At 41.7% G+C, this 20,914-nt stretch overlaps 1 protein-coding gene and 1 long non-coding RNA gene across 6 annotated transcripts in view; both read left to right on the top strand.

Moving 5' to 3' along the window:
- The window catches only part of TAPT1 (transmembrane anterior posterior transformation 1), a 68,865-nt gene extending 48,376 nt beyond the window's left edge, over positions 1-20,489 (top strand). For all 5 annotated transcript variants that reach the window (XM_083698280.1, XM_083698276.1, XM_083698277.1 and 2 more), the window contains 10 exons: positions 4,220-4,355; positions 5,318-5,415; positions 5,568-5,637; positions 7,760-7,840; positions 9,856-9,965; positions 11,750-11,809; positions 13,739-13,807; positions 15,460-15,536; positions 16,415-16,575; positions 18,676-20,489. In XM_083698280.1, the coding sequence (XP_083554406.1) occupies positions 4,220-4,355; positions 5,318-5,415; positions 5,568-5,637; positions 7,760-7,840; positions 9,856-9,965; positions 11,750-11,809; positions 13,739-13,807; positions 15,460-15,536; positions 16,415-16,575; positions 18,676-18,893 (1,080 nt within the window). In that variant the 3' untranslated portion in view covers positions 18,894-20,489. The remainder of the gene's footprint in view (positions 1-4,219; positions 4,356-5,317; positions 5,416-5,567; positions 5,638-7,759; positions 7,841-9,855; positions 9,966-11,749; positions 11,810-13,738; positions 13,808-15,459; positions 15,537-16,414; positions 16,576-18,675) is intronic.
- LOC310825232 lies at positions 11,816-12,866 on the top strand. The gene is made up of 2 exons (XR_014555181.1): positions 11,816-12,163; positions 12,217-12,866. It is a non-coding gene; the product is annotated as an uncharacterized lncRNA (long non-coding RNA).
- Positions 20,490-20,914: the final 425 nt, after the last annotated feature.

Below are 20,914 nucleotides of genomic sequence, written 5' to 3'. Positions count from 1 at the left end.
CGGCTCCTGCTCCTTTATGAACTCCCAATGTACATAATGCTAGTGACATAGCCCTATCATGGAATTCTTCTGGAGTGTGGAGCCGGAATGTAGGGTTTAGGTAAGTCCAGTTTAAAGAGAGGGGCGGTATTGTGTGGCATCTAAGCATTTAGAGTCCTATTAAAATTAAAAATTTTAGAGACTATTTTTAAAAAACCACACAATATACTTTAGGGCTATTATACTAAATTTGTTTTTTCCCCCCAAAAGAGAAAGAACGAGCTGGAAGAGGTTGAACTTCCTTTGTCGTTTAGAAAACAAATTACTTTTGTTGAGAGTTTCATTGAACCAACTTAAACCACAGGCAATACCCATAGAGTATAGAGGGCAGGATAACACTTAAAATATGCTTTTGTGTGTAGAAAGGCACACTTACAAATATATGAAACTGGAAGGCCTTGAATAATTTACTGTTTGTACATAACGTACAAAATTTGTACCTGAAGGACATTTCTCACTGGACCGAACTGTTCTTTCATTTTGTCACTTCTGTATTTTCCAGTTGTGGTAAGAATTCACATCTATACAACCTTGTTTGTTACCAAGGTGAGGAACAACCATCTTTTGAATAAACCACAGAACCAAGGAGACTAATTTGAGTCCAGCAACCAGGAGGCACCCAATGTTGATTATAGCTATTGCAACAGGACAGAGCTCATTCAATTCAACGTGCCTGTTGAGAAGGTCTGTCCTGAGGCACTTCAGAACGAAGACTTGTATAGTAGTTCAGACAGAGCAAACAAAGAGTCATAAAACATCTTCACGTATGTCAGGAAATAGTGCTTGCACATTGGTGAGAGAACTCAGTTGTATAGAGCACAGTGGATCCGTCCTTCAGTTTGAGGTGCCAGTTCACATAACCAGGGTCTCCATTTGATCCCTGCATGGTTCAAGGCCTACCTGCAACCCTGTGAATATCTGTACCTGGATCTAGAGAGGATGGTTCACACTTTTTGCAGCAGGGAAGCTCTTTGTTCGCATTTGATGATGTATGCCTTAACTCTGCGCCTTGTGCATACTGGAAACCATGGGAGCCCCTTCATCAGGTGGGGCTTCCAGCTAGCTGAAGTGACAAAGAGCCCTAGGTAAAGGTAAAGGTACCCCTGCCCGTACGGGCCAGTCTTGACAGACTCTAGGGTTGTATGCTCATCTCACTCTATAGGCCGGGGGCCAGCGCTGTCCGCAGACACTTCCGGGTCACGTGGCCAGCGTGACAAGCTGCATCTGGCGAGCCAGCGCAGCACACAGAACGCCGTTTACCTTCCCACTGGTAAGCGGTCCCTATTAATCTACTCGCACCCGGGGGTGCTTTCGAACTGCTAGGTTGGCAGGCGCTGGGACCGAACGATGGGAGCGCACCCTGCCACGGGGATTCGAACCGCCGACCATGCGATCGGCAAGTCCTAGGCGCTGAGGTTTTACCCACAGCGCCACCCGCGTCCCATGACAAAGAGCCCTAGAAATGCTAATTAGAAATGTTAAAAAATCAGAATTGGACCTTAAAATAATTAAAGGTTAATGTGAAATATGAACTAATAGATTTTAGTGAGTCTACTCTGAGTATGATGTAGGTGGATATCACCCATTATATTTGCCTTCTAGATTTTGATCATTTAGGAAATGTTCATGCTTAATGAATATTTCTCACATCAGTGAGGGTGTAGAAGATCAGCAAGGAGCCAAACAAACTCATGTGCACACACACACACACATCAACCAAAAGTGAAATAATAATAATAATAATAATAATAATAATAATAATACCCCGCCCATCTGGCTGGGCTTCCCCAGCCACTCTGGGCGGCTTCCAACCAAATATTAAAATACAGTCATACATCAAACATTAAAAGCTTCCCTAAACCGGGCTGCCTTCAGATGTCTTCTAAAAGTTTGGTAGTTGTTTATCTCTTTGACATCTGGTGGGAGGGCGTTCCACAGGGCAGGTGCCACTACCAAGAAGGCCCTCTGCCTGGTTCCCTGTAATTTGGCTTCTCGCAGGGAGGGAACCGCCAGAAGGCCCTCGGAGTTGGACCTCAGTGTCCGGGTAGAATGATGGGGGTGGAGATGCTCCTTCAGATATACTGGACCGAGGCCATTTAGGGCTTTAAAGGTCAGCACCAACACTTTGTATTGTGCTTGGAAACGTACTGGGAGCCAATGTAGGTCTTTCAAGACCAGTGTTATGTGGTCTTGGTGGCCACTCCCAGTCACCAGTCTAGCTGCTCCATTCTGGATTAGTTGTAGTTTCCGGGTCACCTTCAAAGGTAGCCCCACATAGAGTGCATTGCAGTAGTCCAAGCGGGAAATAAGCAGAGCATGCACTATTCTGGCGAGGCAGTTTGCGGGCAGGTAGGGTCTCAGCTTGCATACCAGATGAAGCTGGTAAACAGCTGCCTTGGACACAGAATTGACCTGTACCTCCATGGACAGCTGTGAGTGCAAAATGACTCCCAGGCTGCGCACCTGGTCCTTCGGGGCACAGTTACCCCATTCAGAACCAGGGAGTCCTCCACATCCGCCCACCTACTGTCCCCCGAAGACAGTAGTTCTGTCTTGTCAGGATTCAACCTCAATCTGTTAGCCACCATCCATCCTCCAACCGCCTCCAGACACTCACACAGGACCTTCACCGCCTTCACCGGTTCTGATTTAAAAGAGAGGTAGAGCTGGGTATCATCTGCATATTGATGGACACCCAGCCCAAACCCCCTGATGATCTCTCCCAGCGGCTGCATATAGATGTTGAAAAGCGTGGTAGTGGTAGTGGTAGTGGTGCTCTTGCCCATTTTCTTCCCGAAAGAGCTCTTAAAACTGCGCCCCAGTGGTCCTGTTAAGCTCCTGCCACCAGAAAGCTGTTGAAATCAGGTGACGAGTGTCTGATGGCTGGAAACTGCTGAGTCAGGCCAGGCTGGTCCGTCTTGGGAAAGCACTGCAGGTACAAACACGCAGGCAAATCGTACAGTGCCAGGCTGAATTCTGAGAGGCCAGGCCCATGGCACAGTGTCTCTGCTTTCTATCTAGGAAGATGATCCAAATTTTTTCTCCTTCTCCTGCTTAGGATGGGTGTGGGCAGTGCAGAGTCCTACACGTCTTTCTTTCCTTCCCATCCATCTGCTGCCTCTTGCTCATCTTCCCCCAGGCCCCATTTTGCATTTCAGGGCTCACTCCAGATTTCTTTCTTAGGGTGCCTCCTTTTCTCCCCCTCACAGCTCTCGGGGTTCTTTGGCATCTTCTTTTTTCTTGAGAGTATTTCCCCAGAGGAAAAACCAAAACCCTGCTGCTTCTGTTGCAGCAACTACACTGTATCAGCCCTCTGACCAGACATTCATAGTTCCATTTCCACAGCTGCAGTTACATGACATTCCAGCAGTTTTGCCATTGCCCTATAGGGGGAACTTATATGTGCAGTCAGTTTATATTATCAATATATGGCATTTTCTGCTCCACGATTTGGTTCTTCAGGTTGAATTTAAAAACATTAATTGGAGGGCGCACAAATACTTCTGCATCCTTTTAATGATGTGGCTTCAAACAGCATTCCGTGGAACTCTAGTTTCTTAGAACAGTGTTTCCCAACCTTTGGTCTCCAGCTGTTTTCAGACTACAATTCCCATCATCCCTGACCATTGATCTTGCTAGCTAGGGATCATGGGACTTGTAGTCCAAAAACAGCTGGAGAACCAAGGTTGGGAAACACTGTCTTAGAAGACTATCAGGGACTTCTCAGGGGGAAAAAATCATCTCTGAATGACATTTATTGACCATTACCAGTTGTTCCCTGCAATGTAGAACCCCAAAGGTTCTGGGTTGCACTGTTCACACGGGTTAATGGTGGAATCTGATAGGTCTGGCCAATGCTCCACATAAGGTGACTTTGTGTTTGAAGCAGAATTGTAAAACTTCTATAACACACAGGCATTCCATGACCAGTCAGCAGCAAGGATACTTTGCAGATGTTGAAGGGAAAGCTACTTGGAAGTAGAAACTTTGAAAACAAAAATTGTACCTAACTTTGTTTTGAATATCCTATTTGCATTTCATGTTGGACACTGACATGTTGAGAGTATGCAGTAATTAATGGAAAAATAAACTCTGTTACCTTTGTTTAAGAGGAACATAGCTGACAAAATTAAACTATCTTAGTTTATACTTCCTTGGTGTATTTTCTCTTTCTTTCTAGGTAGCTGATCGTTTGTTTTCATCTTTTGGTCAAGATATTTTGGATGCTCTTTACTGGACAGCTACAGAACCAAAGGAGAGAAAAAGGGCACACATAGGTGTGATTCCCCATTTTTTCATGGCAGTGCTGTACGTCTGTATCCTTTTGTGTCAGAATTGCAGTTCATTTTCATCTCTATGAATGCTAAAATAGTATTTAAAATGCATGGATTTGAGGACCATTATGTTTTATCTACAAACCTATTCAAAGTTCTGTGTCAGAATCTTCATCTTAATTAATGTAAGAACTAGAACTGGATTTTTTTTTTAAAAAAGTAAATTAAAAACCTTCCATTGGGCAAGAATTAACTAAGGAGAACTCCTCAGTCCAGCCATGCAGGCCTTGTACTTAAGCTGTCCACTTATCACAAACTATAACCAAGAACAAAACTTGTTGATATCCTGCCTTGTCCACATTGCATGTTTTTCCTGCTAACCTTGCTTTTAATGCTTGCCCCTGGCTTGTCTTTCATTAACTCTTAGCTAAACCATGGCTAAACCAAGGAGCCAGCGTGCAGGTGCTGGGAGGGGAAATGGCAGCTACTTATTTCCTTCCCTGGTCCTGCTGCTGCTGTTCTACCTAGAGCTGAGCCATGGTTGTGAACAGTGGTTCACTACATTACCAAATGGATAACAAATATTAGTAGGGCATGCACACCCACGTCTCTCAGGAATAGTGGTAGCAAGGCAGTATAAGTAATTGTTGAACCTTCTCTTGGAATGCTTAAAACCATGCAATGGACATGGTTGATATAACTGCATGTTTATCAGCAAGCTACTCCATAGTATAGCACAGGCATAGGCAAACTCGGCCCTCCAGCTGTTTTCGAACTTCAACTCCCATTATCCCTAGCTAACAGGACCAATGTTCAGGGATGATGGGAGTTGTAGTGCCAAAACAACTGGAGGGTGGAGTTTGCCTATGCCTGGTATAGCACAATGATTTTTAAAAGTCTGCTTTGGTTAATGGGGGGGGGGATCTTAAAATTTAGCGTAATATATATATTGCAATTTAATATTTTCTTCTAAAAAGCATTTACCTTAACATATATGACTACAGTCTTGCATGCTATCCTGATAATGGTCCAAGCAACGACACTCAATGTAGCCTTCAACTCGCACAACAAGTCACTTCTTACTATCATGATGTCTAACAATGTAAGTGATTTATAGATATATAAATATCACACTGATGTGTGACAGTACTTCTGTTAAATGATTTATATGTTCTCAGTCAACATATTTTGTAGAAAATGTTTTTTATAAAATAAAAGTATAAGTATAAGAGTGTTACTTTCTTTAAATTGCAGTTTGTTGAAATTAAAGGAAGCGTTTTCAAGAAGTTTGAAAAGAATAATCTGTTTCAGATGTCAAACAGTGGTATGTACATATATGTGAGCTGCTAATTCAGGAGTATGTGCTTCTAATACATTATATATCATGTAGCATGTGTGAAATCAGTGGTGGTGGTATTTCATAAAATCCTGCGTGATCGTAATTTGTGGTGTTCCTCTTCAAGTATGGCAAGGGCTTGTTCACCACCCCGATCTGGGTTGGAAAATGTTTTTCTCTTGAACAGCAGTACTGAAAATAAAACCATAGGTGAATTATGAAGTGGTGTACAATTTTAATCCTGTTTTGAGGTTTCACTATTTTTAATCAGGCTAATAAAGATGGAACCAGACTAAGTTAGTTGTAATCAAGTCCCACAGAGCAGAATAATGAAGTTACAGTAGTCATGATGCCTATTGTTTCATACTGACTTTCATGAAACCAACTCATGAGTAACGTTCTTTGGCTCCCACCATAACAAAGTAGCAGTTCTTTTATAGATATGTATTTATTTTGGTCTGGTTCACATATAAAATTAAGCCAAACCGTAGCCTAATGCAAATGTATGGGCTCCTGGGGAAAAGGCTGTGTCTGCTCCTGCACTGACCTAAGCCATAGTTTGGTTTAGCATGTCATCCTAACCAGACTCGTGCTTTAACTCTGTCCAGACAAGTCCTACATTGTGACCAAGGTTTGTCCACCTTGCTGGGGTTTTGAGATGAAATCCAGTCTTCGGTCCATGTACCCCACTGCTGTCTTGCTTCGCTTCTAATTCTGTGCAGTGTAGGCGCATCACTTGCATGAATTCAATTAAACTCACTTGGCTCTGGCAGCCGCCTTCCTTTGCAATGGGGAGAGAGAAAGTAAGGGAAGGCAGTTAAGGGACACGGGGAGGGCCTCAGTGAGGGACACCCCCCCACTTGCTAGCAGCCCGGTAAACTTTGACTATATTCAGTGTTGCTTATATGCTTTGCCTCTGGAGCGGAACCCCCATGTGTGATGCAGCTACACTATATTCAGATTTTATTGTGTGTTAAATTCATGTAAAGGTAAAGGGATCCCTGACCATTAGGTCCAGTCGTGGCCGACTCTGGGGTTGCATCTCACTTAATTGGCCGAGGGAACCGGCGTACAGCTTCCGGGTCATGTAGCCAGCATGAACAAGCTGCTTCTGGCGAACCAGAGCAGTGCATGGAAATGCTGTTTACCTTCCCGCCGGAGCGGTACCTATTTATCTACTTGCACTTTGATGTGCTTTCGAACTACAGTGGTACCTCAGGTTACATACGCTTCAGGTTACAGACTCCACTAACCCAGAAATAGTACCTCGGGTTAATAACTTTGCTTCAGGATGAGAACAGAAATTGTGCTCCAGTGGCGCGGCAGCAGCAGGAGGCCCCATTAGCTAAAGTGGTGCCTCAGGTTAAGAACAGTTTCAGGTTAAGAACAGACCTCCGGAACGAATTAAGTACATAACCAGAGGTACCACTGTACTAGGTTGGCAGGAGCAGGGACCGAGCAACGGGAGCTCACCCCATCACGGGGATTTGAACCTCCGACCTTCTGATCGGCAAGTCCTAGGCTCTGTGGTTTAACCCACAGCGCCACCTGCGTCCATAGCACTATTAAAAATACCGAAAATCTTATGTCACTCTCAACATGTTTCAAACACTTAAGTTCATTCCTGCCTCCTTAAACTAGAGGCCTGTTCTGAAGACCCATTGAATGCTGTGGGACTCACTTTCTGAGTAAATATGCATTGGACTGTGCTGTGTGATTAGCAATGATTTTTCATTCATTTTTTTCAGATGTTACATATAGCAGTAATTATTAAATCAAGCCAACTTATGATCCAGTATTGGAGAACATCACTTTTGCTGTGTCGGATGTATGCCTTTCCCTGAGGAAGAATACAGTTGTTTATTATTCCAGCTGTGCATAGAACAAATGAACAATAAAGGCAACTTATTTCCCATGTTCAGATTGTTGGGTTGGATTTGATGAATCCATACATCAGTTGCAAACTTGTTCCATGCTCTTGCATAGAGTGCAGCTTTTTATAAGTAATATTAATCCACTACTAAATTTAGCCTCTGTATAAGAACTCTTCTGTAGAATGGTGATGCAAATTGCTATTTTTGTAGCCTTAAAAGTTTATTATTCTTTTTAGATATAAAGGAGAGATTCACCAACTATGTGCTGTTACTGATAGTTTGTCTAAGAAACATGGAACAGTTTTCATGGAATCCAGGTAAAGCATATTTCCAGACAAGAAATATAGAATAAAATTTTGGAGACATTTTAGTTGTATTGACTGCCAGCAGCATAAACATAATTTGGCTGTACCTATTTTAATGCAAAAGTGGTTGACTTGATTAATTCTTCAGTATGTTATCTGTGTGTTGTCACTGGATCTTATTATTGTGTGTGTATGCTATATTAATGATTTACCCAAGTGCTTTAATTCAGATTAAAACATAATGCATAATGCTCTTGGTAACAGAGCAGGAGAGGAGCAAAGTGTTGCAATTTCCTCTCTGTGCATGAGCACAGTGGCGTAGCGTGGGGGGTGCAGGGGGGGCCGACCGCACCGGGCGCAACATCTGGGGGTTAGGGTTAGGGGGCGCAAATCCACGGGTTAGGGGGCGCAAATTACTTGCCTTGCCCCGGGTGCTGACAACCCACGCTACGCCACTGCATGAGCACACTTGTTCTTTCACAGTGAGCTATGAACACTATAGTGTTATGTTCTAACGAGACTATAGAGGGTTTTTCTGTGGACTGACATTTTCTACTTTTTCAACAAAATAGACTCCCTATTCATACAAAAAGTTAGCACTCCAGAGCTCATTCTTCTGTATATACCCTGTCATGCCTAAGAAGGAACGGCATTTGCTGGCCGTCTGCAGGGACCTTATATTCTATAACTAATAATAATAAATTTTTATTTGTACCCCGCCCTCCCTGGCCGGAGCCAGGCTCAGAGCTAACATCATATAAATAATACAATACAGTGGTGCCTCGCAAGACGAAATTAATCCGTTCCGTGATTCTCTTTGTCTAGCGGTTTTTTCGTCTTGCGAAGCAAGCCCATTGACAGCTTAGCGGATTAGCACTATTAGCGGTCTAGCGGCTTTTAGCGATCAGCTGAGAAGCGGCTTATCAGCAGAACAGCTGATAAGCGGCTTAGCGCTTAGGGAAAGGGCAGAAAAAAGCGAGAGAAAAACGCGGGAACTCGCAAGATTTTTTGTCTTGCGAAGCAACCCCATAGAGAAATTTGTTTAGCGAAGCGCCTCCAAAAACGGAAAACCCTTTCGTCTAGCGGGTTTTTCGTCTTGCGGGGCACCACTGTATGCATAAAAACAAACAATCAATGGATTAAAATGCATCCCAAAATTAATTCAAATAAATTAAAATTAAAGTTTAAACTGGACAGATGACAATTCTCAGGTTAAAACTGAAAGCTGTTAATACTCGCCAGGTCTTTCAGAAAGAAAGAAAAATGTTTCTACTGCTACTCTCTGGGTGGCTGTTAATATAAGCCTAACTCATTCCTCCACCAGCTTCTCCTGGATGATATCCTGGCACATTCTGTTAGAAGGTTATCTGCAGGTATTTTTTTAAGAGAGCCTCACTGAAAAGATTTGCAGAGCAAAAGCACATGTCTTAATTCACAATGCATCATTGACTCCTTTCTCTCCCTGTGGCTGCCTTTGATCACAAAGCCCTTCCAGAGAGCACTGGAAGCTTAGGCCCTGTTATTTTGGCACAGGAGTATTCATGCTTTCACTAAGATACAATGCTTTTAGCTGTCCCCATGTTCATTAAATTCTGTAGGACCCTGTTGAGAGAAGAAGAAGAAACATCTTACTTGGTAAACACCTGTTATTCTCATAGATTCTAGCTATCCAGATCATAATTTAGGCCTTCTGATACTAGGAAGTGGGACCTACCCCCTGTCATGAATGGCACTCTTATCTATGAGAAGAGCAGAAATTAATCACATGAGAATTTCTTAATTTGTATGCGCAACATGTTCTTCAGAAGAGTTACAATGGTGTGGATTATGGCCAAGTGTGTAATATTGTAGCTTATGTGGTGCAGAAACATCTGCAGTTATTACCTTGGCATTTCCTGAGATTTCAAACACGTAGACATTTACAGATTCAGGTTCTGACTGTTGGGCCAAACAGTATGTACTCACCTTTTTCTGTCATTGCTTTTTGTGACACATTTGTACATCTGACATTCACCCTGTCTTTACAGATCATCTTTGGGTATTGTTTCCAGATGTCTGTATGGTGATTGCATCAGAAATTGCAGTAGATATTGTAAAACATGCTTTTATAACAAAATTCAATGACATCACAGCTGATGTAAGTATATTGTTGAACCACTGTACTTTCAAATTTGAAATTGGGTGTGATGCGGTCTTAGCATGGATGCAGTATCTGTATGAAGAAGGCTCATGTAGGGCTCAATAAACGCCTCTTTTCTATTCAGGGTGGTAAATCCAGAATTGTGAGGAGGTGCAAAAAGGAGCCCTCCATATTGGTTAAGTAGGCGTTAAAATGGCAAATACGGTTCACTTGTAAGCAACTGTAAAATGATGCAAATTTCATAGATGTGCTACCAGTATCATAATGTCATTACACTCTGTTACTTGGAGTGCTGCGTTGCCGCACCTCAAAATGGTTGTTGAAGGTCTGTAAAAGGTGCTGAAAAGAGCAAAGGGAAAAAATGATCACAAGACTGGAGTAACTTCCCTATGAAAAAGGGTTCCAATGTCTGGAGCTTTTTAGTGAGGAAGGAATGTGAGCTCAGTTCAGATCTGATACACAAAACAAGTTCCTGGGCTTTAGAATTCTTTAATTCAAAGTGTATATCTTCTGCACCTAGCTCTGCTTGGTTGATCTTGGGGTTTTAGTAAAAAAAGGAACAAACCCAAAATTACAAGATGAAGTGGTGTTGTCTGCTAAGGCCACAAGCCTTGTCCATCTCATATTAGCCATTAAAATTGTGTTTTAGTTTCAAGGACATTATAAAGAATAAGAATAGAGGCAAATATTATCCCTTCATTGCATTTGTGTGCGCATATGTGCATTTAGGAAGCGAGGTCAGATTTAGGCAGGGTGGCTGGATTTGCAAAGTAGCAGCAGTATAGTGTGGAAGCACATTTAATAAATGCACTTAATAAGTTATATTGTGCCAAAGGCAGTTATACATGGCCTACTTTTGTATAATGAGTGCAGAAATGATGCAGTGAAAAATGGAAATGATAGCTCTAGCCTACTAGATTTATTCTGGTACCCAGACCTGTGAGGTTTCATATTAACACATAGATTTTATTAATAAATAATACTGATACTACGAAGTACCTGATTTCACACACACCCCATTTGAAGCGAATGGCCGTTGCAGTTGCTGAATCAGAATTAGACTTAGTAGCCTGAAAGTAGACATATACCTTTTCTTTTTTATAAAAAAAAAAAGCTTTTTCATCTAGTGTCCAGGTAGATGTTCAGCTTTCCACCCACTTGTCGAGTTTTAATGTTCTTTAGAATAATATAAAAAAAACTAGAGTTGCACCTTATTCCAGCTATATCTGCTTGGAGGTAAGATTAACTTATAAACAAGCAGTCCTAGATATACTAGTTTTTATGAGAGAAACATACTTATGTGATTGCAGCAAAGCAGGTCAGTGATGTATAATGGTTTATAGACTCGATGTTTTATCTATTCATACTGAGCTTTTCTGAAACAAAGCACTTAACTATCAGCCATATCTACAGCACACTGTTGGATACGGGCTCTTAAATGCTTATGGAGCTCTTGCATGGATACACTTGAATAAATGTTGCATCTTAGTACCTGCATCTTTTTCTATGCTTGATTCTGCAAATGGGTTGAGCAGAACCCTGTGTAGATAAGAATATCCACACGGCACTGGACTGATCCAACAGAATCTGCTTTTTCCTATCCCATATCATAGGAATCCAGTTGTTAAGCTTACTCGTCAATGATAAATGAGTATCTGAGAAACAGTACGGCAATGCTAAGTGTGCTAATCCTAAATTTACTTTTAATAATTACAGTACTGATTTTATTGCTGGTATTTACTTTGATCAGAACGAAAGGACTTGTGTTGCTCTGTTTTCAGGTCTACAGTGAATACAGAGCCAGTCTTGCATTTGACCTTGTTAGCAGTCGACAGAAAAATGTAAGTAGCAGAATGAAAAATGCCTGTTCCTTACACTAAAGGACGTGCCTGGTTTTATTCCAGAAAATGGAATCCATCAGTTAATCAGAAATTGTGTTGGTCTCCCAATTGTTAGAAAAAGCTTACTTCACTCTTTGCACAGGGAATTAAAATGATGTGTACAAGTTTAATGTGAGTCACTTGACATTTAGTTTTATATTAGTTTGTTTTCTTTTTTTTTGCCATTCTATTTTAAAATATTGTTATTTACAGTCTTCAGCATTCAAACTAAATAGCATGCTAGTACCTAACTATGCTGTGTCCCCGTCTCTAATGTGAAGCTGATGAAACTTCACAAACACATCAGCAGAGCATGTTCACATGTTCAGATGTAGCAGTGTCATTTGTTCAGTCCGAGGGCAGGTGAGACGCGGGAGAGGCTGGATGAGAACATGGATGTGAGTCAGGGCTAGAGATCAAAGAGATGTGTATAGTTCACTGAAGAATGGAGCAAATATGTGAGAGGTGAGGTAAAGGTAAAGGGACCCCTGACCATTAGGTCCAGTCGTGATCAAATCTGGGGTTGTAGCGCTCATCACGCTTTATTGGCCGAGGGAGCCGACGTACAGCTTCCGGGTCATGTGGCCAGCATGACTAAGCTGCTTCTGGCAAACCAGAGCAGCACACGGAAACGCCGTTTACCTTCCCGCCGGAGCAGTGCCTATTTATCTACTTGCACTTTGACGTGCTTTCAAACTGCTAGGTTGGCAGGAGCAGGAATCGAGCAACGGGAGCTCACGCCATCGCGGGGATTCGAACCGCTGACCTTCTGATCAGCAAGTCCTAGGCTCTGTGGTTTAACCCACAGCGCCACCCGCGTCCCGCATGTGAGACGTGAAGTCAGTGATAATTGAAACCAGAAAGTGCAGTGTCAAAGAAGCAAGCAGAAAAAGCCTGGTGAATGACTGAATAGTTTGGAGGCTGCAGAAGCAGCAGAAACTGGATGTGGGGAGGTTGAGCTGTGTGCACTGTTGAATGTGATGATCAAACAGTAAGAATTTCACAGAAGAGAGAGCAGTTGTTGGTGAAGACGGGATCAAGAGGAGGTAAGGAAGAGAGGATGGAGGGCAAGTCAGCATAAAAGTTGAAATTGCTAAGGACCAAGTTTGGAGTTTTGTCAGAGAGGAAGAAAGGCAGGCCCGGCCTCAGCCTGTAATGAGGATTGAGTCATGGAATAGGGTGCTAAAGAAGTGTAATGCAGAGATGCAAAGAGAGCAGAATTAAACAGAATTCATTTCAAAGGTAGAGGAAAAAGTGGGATGGGGAAGTGGGCAATGGGTGGGACTGGCAAAATCTGGAAGGAGGGCAGTCATCTGGCCCCCACAACCTTCAGGACACGATTTGTGGGAGAATGAGATACCTGTGAGGGAAAGAGGAGCAACAGTTGCATTGTTCGAGTGCTGAAGCTGGGTTTCAGTGCTGGTAAGTAGATGGAAGAGCTGAGATGGGGAGTGGGGAAGAGATAAATATATGAGGTAGCTACCCTAGTTTTAAAGGCAGTATCTGTAACTGCATGGTGATGGCTGTTACATTTCATATTTTCCTTAATGTTTATGTCATTCAAGTCCTTCCTTTAGATAATGCAGCCATAGTATGCCATTAAATGTCTTTGTAATCTGCTGATACAATGTGTGATGGCTTGATCCTTCTTTATAGGTCAGTGAATTTAAACTGCATTAATTTTAATTGGATTCACACACACAAATATATTTGCCATTTTATGAGGCAAGTTTCACCAGTTTAAAATGTGATTTTGTTCTTGTTTTAAATGGATGCTTCAGGGAAGGTTGATGCCATCCAAAATGTGTAGCCAGTCCCAGTGGAACTTGCTCTGTTATTTTTGTTTTCTACACTTAATTTAAAAACTCGGGTTCAATTCTTTTCTCCTAGGCATACACAGATTACAGTGATTCCGTTTCCAGGAGAATGGGCTTTATTCCTCTCCCATTGGCTGTTCTAGTAAGTCATGTATTTCTTGTCATATTGCAAACTCCCATGGTAAGTGGTGAAAATTTTACCAAGGGATGAAATATATTCCTAAACCCTTGATTTGCTATTTTTGAAGAGGGGTATTATGTGATGTAGCCCCAGAACAGTTTCCTCAAGTACTGTGAGGTTAAAGCTTGGCTGAAAATGGTATATATTCTTATGTACCTAGCTTTTAAAATTAAAATGTCTCTTTAGACTTTACTGTGAGAGCTTGGGTTTTGGTGATACAGACTTCCAAGTTGAAAACGTAATAAACGAAACCTAAAATGATCCTGCAAAAATGTCCGAAAGGGGAAAAAATATTCTCTATAAAAAGCAACCAGCAGAAAGCCCCAGTAGCAGAGAGAGAGAGCAAAATTAACAAATGCCTGGAAGAATAAACGGCTTGTAGCTTTGCACTGGAGAGATGATGATGTTGGTGGCAGGCAAACTTTTTTGAGGAGAGTGCTCCACAAATGGAGGTCCACTTGTTACCAGCCTCCACATCTTTGCTGAAGGGGACACTCAGAGGAAGGCCTTTAATAACAAGGAGTCTACTGCTGGAAAAGTGTTCTATAAGGTACAGTATTGGAGTCCCAAGCCATGTAAGGCTTCATAGGTCTAAACCAGCGCTTAAAATTTGCTCCGAAATTTATTGGAAGCCAGTACATATGTTCAATAACTAAGTTATGCACCACCTGTTCTTTCCAGCCAATCTTCAAAGGCAGCCTCAGGTGCCAAAAATTGCAGCAATCTAACCTTGAAGTTGCCAGAGCAGAGGCAAACTTGGCCCTTCAGCTGTTTTGGGACTACAACTCCCATCATCCCTAGCTAACAGGACCAGTGGTCAGGGGTGATGGGAGTTGTAGTCTCAAAACATCTGGAGGGCCAAGTTTGCCTATGCCTGGACTAGATGCAAGATTATCCACATCCACATTGCTGGACCACCAGCCAAAGCTGGTAGGAGGCACTCTGAGCTGCTTGGACAGTATTGGGACCAGAGGTATCCCTCAAGCTACAAACCTGGTCCTTCAAAGGAAGCATAATCCCATTCCGGACTGGTTTATGTCAGAGGAGCCATTCACCAACAGTACATTTGTCTTGTCTGGACTGAGCTTCCAATTATTGGCCCTCATCCAGTCCAGTACCTTTGTCAGTACTGGTTCACCACATCAGCCACCACAACTGCTTGTGATGAAAGGAATAAATAGAGCTGTGTGATCAACATATTGATGGCAACACATTCCCAAATCCTGCAGAGCCCCACCTTGACGACCTTATGGATCTGAGCAACACTCCCCTTTCACCTGTTGGAATTGGCCAAGTAGAACTGGAACCACTACCAAGCAGTACTGACACCACTACCTTGGACAGCTGAATGAAAAGACAATATGAAAGGGGAGGAGAGATCCCACAGCCAGCTTTGAAGAGTAGTTAAGATAATGTCACACTACTGAAATTATTACTCCATGTGTTTCAAAAGACGCAAGGTTTCTTTAAAAGGATGATGTGTAGAAAGGTAGAAAATATCTGAAATTCTTTCACATAGTTATTAGAACTATTTTCATTTTTTAATGCCCAGATTTGTTATCGTTCTTTTATTTAAAAAATGCTTAACTGTGTTAACTCATTTCTTCCTCTAGCTCATCAGAGTTGTTACAAGTTCAGTAAAAGTTCAAGGAGTCTTGGCTTATGCTTGTGTTGTTCTCTTCTACTGTGGGTAAGTACAGATCAAACAATTTGTAAAAATGTTTCATTTAGGAGACTTTAATTGGAAGAATTGATGTAAGCAGTATACAGTAGCACCCTGGCTTACGTTACCCTTGGGTAACATAAACTTCAGGTTGCGAAAGCGGCAAACCCAGAAGTGTTTTGCTGCATGCGCAGAAGTGCACTACCGCATCATGCGCATGCGCAGAAGCAGTCCCTCTGGTTGCAGAAACCTCGGAGCTCCGGAACAGATCCTGTCCGCAACTGGAGGTACCACTGTAGTTGGATAAAGTCACTTTTGACAGACAGAAGTGAGCCATGGGAAAGTGTTCTTTATGCATTAGATAATAATGTAAAAGCACTTGATTATGTATGGTGCTTGCACCTTCTTTATAGCAACCCGTTCTACACACACCTATGGATCTGAATGACAAGTTATGTGGTCCAGGGACCCTAATTGTCAAAATGCTTCTGCTCTTGACTCATTTTGGTTTCCTTCCTTGGCATCTCTTTAGCAGTGGTGGGGGGTCATGACAAATGCAAGCAACTAGATGGCTTTGCCATACTTCACAAGCATAAAATGCTTTTCTTTATATATAATAATGTGCAGCCCCCATTGCAGGATTTGTAGTGCTACATCAGAATCCTGTATTTGCATGAAGTCAGGATGGGGTAGGGGAGCAAAACGAAAGCAGGTTGCACAACAGCAGTGGTCGTGGCGTGGGAATGAGAAGGTGGAAACACTCAGAGGGGGAAAGTGGTGGCTTAAAAGAATGGCAGAAATTTGAATCAGGCAGGGATGGAGGAGACTGAGAGGGAAGAAGTGGTGATTCTGACATATCCACTTCCTGTTTTTGGAATCACTTCATACATACTTGTTGCTTGCAGGTTGATATCACTCAAAGTACTTAATAGCATTGTGCTCTTGGGAAAGTCATGCCAGTACGTCAAAGAAGCAAACATGGAAGAGAAGTTGTTCAACCCGCCTCCTGCTAGCACCCCAGGCAAACCACTAGGCAAATCACAAAGCAAGTACAAGCCCACTCAAGGTGAGCAGAACCTTTTACTTCTGGACTTCTGTCATATCTCTCGTCTACTGTGCAGCCTCGCTTTGTCCTTGGAAGCACCAACTAAAGTGTTAGGAAACCGCAGGGGTCCATGTAACTCAGAGCATTGCTTCCAGTATTGACCCAACAAAAGGCATCTTCGTGTTTTTGATCACTTAAAAATATCTGGCAGTTTGGGGAAAATGCCAAATATTCACTGTTCTGAATTAGAACAGACCTGAATTTTTAATTTTTCCAGGAAGAATTTGGCAGGAGAACTCTGGGAAGAGGCCTTATTGTGGGATCAGGGCAAAGTTCACGAAGCTGGTTGGTTTCAGCAAACCATTGTTAAAATTAACCACCGCTTGGAGTTCACAATTAAAGCAAAACCACTGAACTTCTTGCAGCCATGTTTGCAGAGAGGAGAGGAGAAAGCTGAGTATGTGAGCCCACAGGAAGTTAAGGTCTTTTCCATTTCTAGATTTTTTTTCCAAAGCACAGCATTTGGTTTTTGTTTTATCCTAGTCTTACAAGGGGCTCCCAGCATTTTTTCAGTTAAGCAGCTTCCTAGGTCTACACTCCATTAGTTTCAGTAATGTTAAAACATCATGCACTCCTGGTCCACTCCTCATGCCCTACGAACAGTAATAGCACCACATTTGAGAACTGAGGAACTCAAGTCACAGTATTGGGATTAAAGTATATTAGTCCAGTTAGTGACGAACTTCTAACAAACTACTCCATCTTATCTGGGTTATTTATAAGCGCTTTGAACAGGGCAATTCCAAAAATTATATTGAATTTGATCATTTTATTTCTTAAAAGGATCGCCTTTGTTTTCATTGCTCCTAACAACAGGCTTAGGGATGCGTGTGGCGCTGTGGTCTAAACCACTGAGACTCTTGGGCTTGCCGATCCAAAGGACAGTGGTTCGAATCCCCACGCCGGGGTGAGCTCCCGTTGCTCAGTCCCAGCTCCTGCCAACCTAGCAGTTCGAAAGCACGCCAAAAGGTTCAAGTAGATAAATAGGTACCGCTTCGGCGGGAAGGTAAACGGTGTTTCTGCGCGCTGCTCTGGTTTCACCAGAAGCGGCTTAGTCATGCTGGCCACACGACCTGGAAAAACTGTCAGCGGACAAACGCCGGCTCCCTCAGCCAGTAAAGCGAGATGAACCCCGCAACCCCAGAGTCATCTGTGACTGGACTTAACTGTCAGGGGTCCTTTACCTTTACCTTCTTTAACAACAGACTTGGCTCCCAAGGAACTAAGCTTTTAAGAAAATGCGACAGAATGGTTTTTCGATTTATTTAATATTTAGCCTGATTAATTCCCTAAAGTTTAAAACTTCAGTATCTGATGTGGCATGGTTGAGGCCACCCAACCCAGTGGCTGGGGTATAAATAATAAAATTATTATTATACGTCTGATTTCATCAGAGAAGGGATGGGAAGCCTCTTTTGGCCCAACAGCTAACCTTCCAAGGGTTGGGCAGGCTTAAAGGTGAAAGAGAATGGGGCAAAAGAAAATAAAGAACATTCCAAAGAACATTCCATCCAGTGTAGAAAATTAAAGTGAAATAAAAACTGATCTCTGGTAAATCACTATCTCCATTTGTGCTTTTGAAGGACAGTAAAGTGTAGAGTTGGTGTAAATCATGTGTCAGCGAGCCATTCATCTTTCCCTGCTTTTGTTTAGCATTTCTTTGTGTACCCATACATAGTAATCACTAGCAACTTCTGCCATAACTGAGCTCTCTTACTTATTGGAGTTGCCAGAGAGGGCTGGTATGGTTTTATCTTTAAAAACCTGAAGGTTTCAAAAAGGTTATTTTACATTAGAAATGCAAAAGTTAGAAGGTTACTGACATGGCTTAAATGGGAGTATGTAACACTACTGTCAACAAAAGAGAGAAATTCAGTGGCAGGATTTTATGCACCTGATACGCGAAGTTTACTGAGTTGCCTTGCATATCTGTTGAACAGATCTTTAACTTGCAAACCCTGCATTGCAGTGACAAGCCAATAAACATACAGATCTGTAATCAGCGTCTTCTCCCACTGTGCGAAGTCCTAATTTCTGTTTTTTGTGCATGAATTTCCACAGATGAAAATCTGTCTGCTTCCGTGACCAGTCAGCCTGTACACCAGAAGGAAAATGCAGCGCCACAACTTGTGACAAGCAACTCGGATCAGTTCCTGACAACTCCTGATGGAGATGAGAAAGATATAAGCCAGGACAGTTCCGAGTCAAAACACAGATCTGCAAAGAAAGATTTGTTGGAGATAGACAGGTTTACAATTTGTGGAAACAGAATTGACTAAACTTTTGTAAATAAAATGTGCTTAGTATACTGAGCTGTTGGGACAGCAGGCGCTGCCACGATGGATGGGTGCCAAACAGGCACTTAAAAATATTTATTTAAAAACTTAAATTATTAATGGCAGACCTATTACAGTGAATAACTTGGCTTGGTAACCAATCAAGCTTCACATCGTTAACTTGGTTGTTTTGGAAAATGTGAGTTTTGAGAGACCTACCGCTTGGCAAAGCTACGGCATCGCTTTCCTGAAAAATAACGTGTGAAATATATTTAAATCCATTTTTACGAAACAGTGCTTCCAGAACGCATCACTATTCATAAAGCCCCTTAATTAGAAGGATAACATTGGGAACGTGTTTGCATCTTTAACAACAAGCATCCCTTTCTGCTTTCATAAGCCACTACAAAACATTTCAAAATTCTTCACCTGCCAAAAGACTTTTTCAAACTTTTAGTAGAATACATAATCAAGATATTCTTGCTACGAGAGGATTGTTCAAAATGTATTTCATCTAATCCAAATAAATCACCCTTAAAGGAAATATTTACTGCATAATATTTTTGTCTAAATGTTAAGACTGTAGCCAGAAATTGACCAACAACAGGGAATAGTGGACTGTGCGATAACTGGGCAAGAACAGCTTTTTCTTCCTTTCTGTTTAATTTGCACTGTGTTTTCAACATGAAAAGCTTGAGTTTGTAAATGTTAAAAGTGTACAAGCTTGGGGGAGGAAGGGCAAAATCAACATGTGGGATTGCACTTGGCACTTAAAGATGTTTCACTTGCAACTGTGAGCCCTTGCATTGGAATAGACAAAATAAGTTACTTGCACATGGTAATGTGTCAATCAGCTAAGAGCATTTCTTTGACTTTGCTGGAACAGCTGCACATGGCCAAAAATGGAGACAGCCTCAAATAGGTGGTTTTAGTTTTAGACTTTTAAGTAGAATGAATGTTGCTTTAGAAGTACTTGGGCTTTGAAGTATTAAGCTGTGTTACTTGGGGTGCATAGGGCTTGGGAAACAGGCAAAGAGGAATTCAAGAAGGGTTGAATCCGGAATAACAGACATTTCAGCTCAGCATAGTGAGAAAGCCTGCTGCACTCAAAGTGCTTTCTTGCTACCTGATCGGCAATGTCTAAGAAACACAATGCAATATTTAAAACTTTTTAAATATGAGATTTTTTTCGTGCTGATTAGATCTTTGTTGGTTCATTTATTAGCTATTGCAAAGTGGCCCAGAAAAAAATAAGTTATACTAAATTTTAAAATTCAAAATACGTGTTTATTCCTCCAAAGCTGCAGATACTGTTGCTAAAATAAAATCAGTGTACAGAAATTAAATTCAGATAAAGAGGCTTCAATGAATGTTGAAAAGGTGGGGAAATATAGGCTGTTCTGAAGTAGCCATTCACCAGCCCACACCCCTTTTATCAAGCTTCTATTCCCACTTCAGCTTGAAGAAGTGGCCAAAGTTAAGAATACAGTGGGAATAGGAATTTTAAAACTAAGCTAGAAATATACAGAAATGATTGTTTCAGATGTGTTCATTTTGACAAATTTTGATCATTAAAATTTAATTCAGAATATTTGTGAATTTGTTGTAATTTAATTTTTATTTAATTGTTGCTTAAGGGAAGCTTGGAATGATTTTTTTCCCTCTTAAATGATATTCTGTATGAATTTTATAAGTGCATCTTGTGTGACAATAAAAAATCAATTTTGTATCCTTTGTTTAAAAAAATCCAAGGCTCTGCTTCTCTTGCTGGAATGAAACTGAGTGTTGAATATTGTTATATGGATCATAATACTTAACACTAGGGCCCAGAATACCTTGTATGTAAGTACAAAGTGCTACTGTGTACACACAGATGAGGGGTGATATTTCCTTCCAGTAGCAGCATCTCATGCCATTCCACAATGCTTTTGGAGGACAGGAGTCTGCCTGTGGAAGGAAGACCTAAATAAACAAAGAAAACCTCTCTGTGCTGTTGATGTGCTGTATGTGGTCATTTGGATCCT

The sequence above is a fragment of the Podarcis gaigeae genome, assembly GCF_964106915.1.
Source record: "Podarcis gaigeae genome assembly, chromosome: 9".
Taxonomy (NCBI): domain Eukaryota; kingdom Metazoa; phylum Chordata; class Lepidosauria; order Squamata; family Lacertidae; genus Podarcis; species Podarcis gaigeae.
Note: the sequence above shows the minus strand (reverse complement) of the source record. Positions and strands in the feature narration are given on the sequence as shown.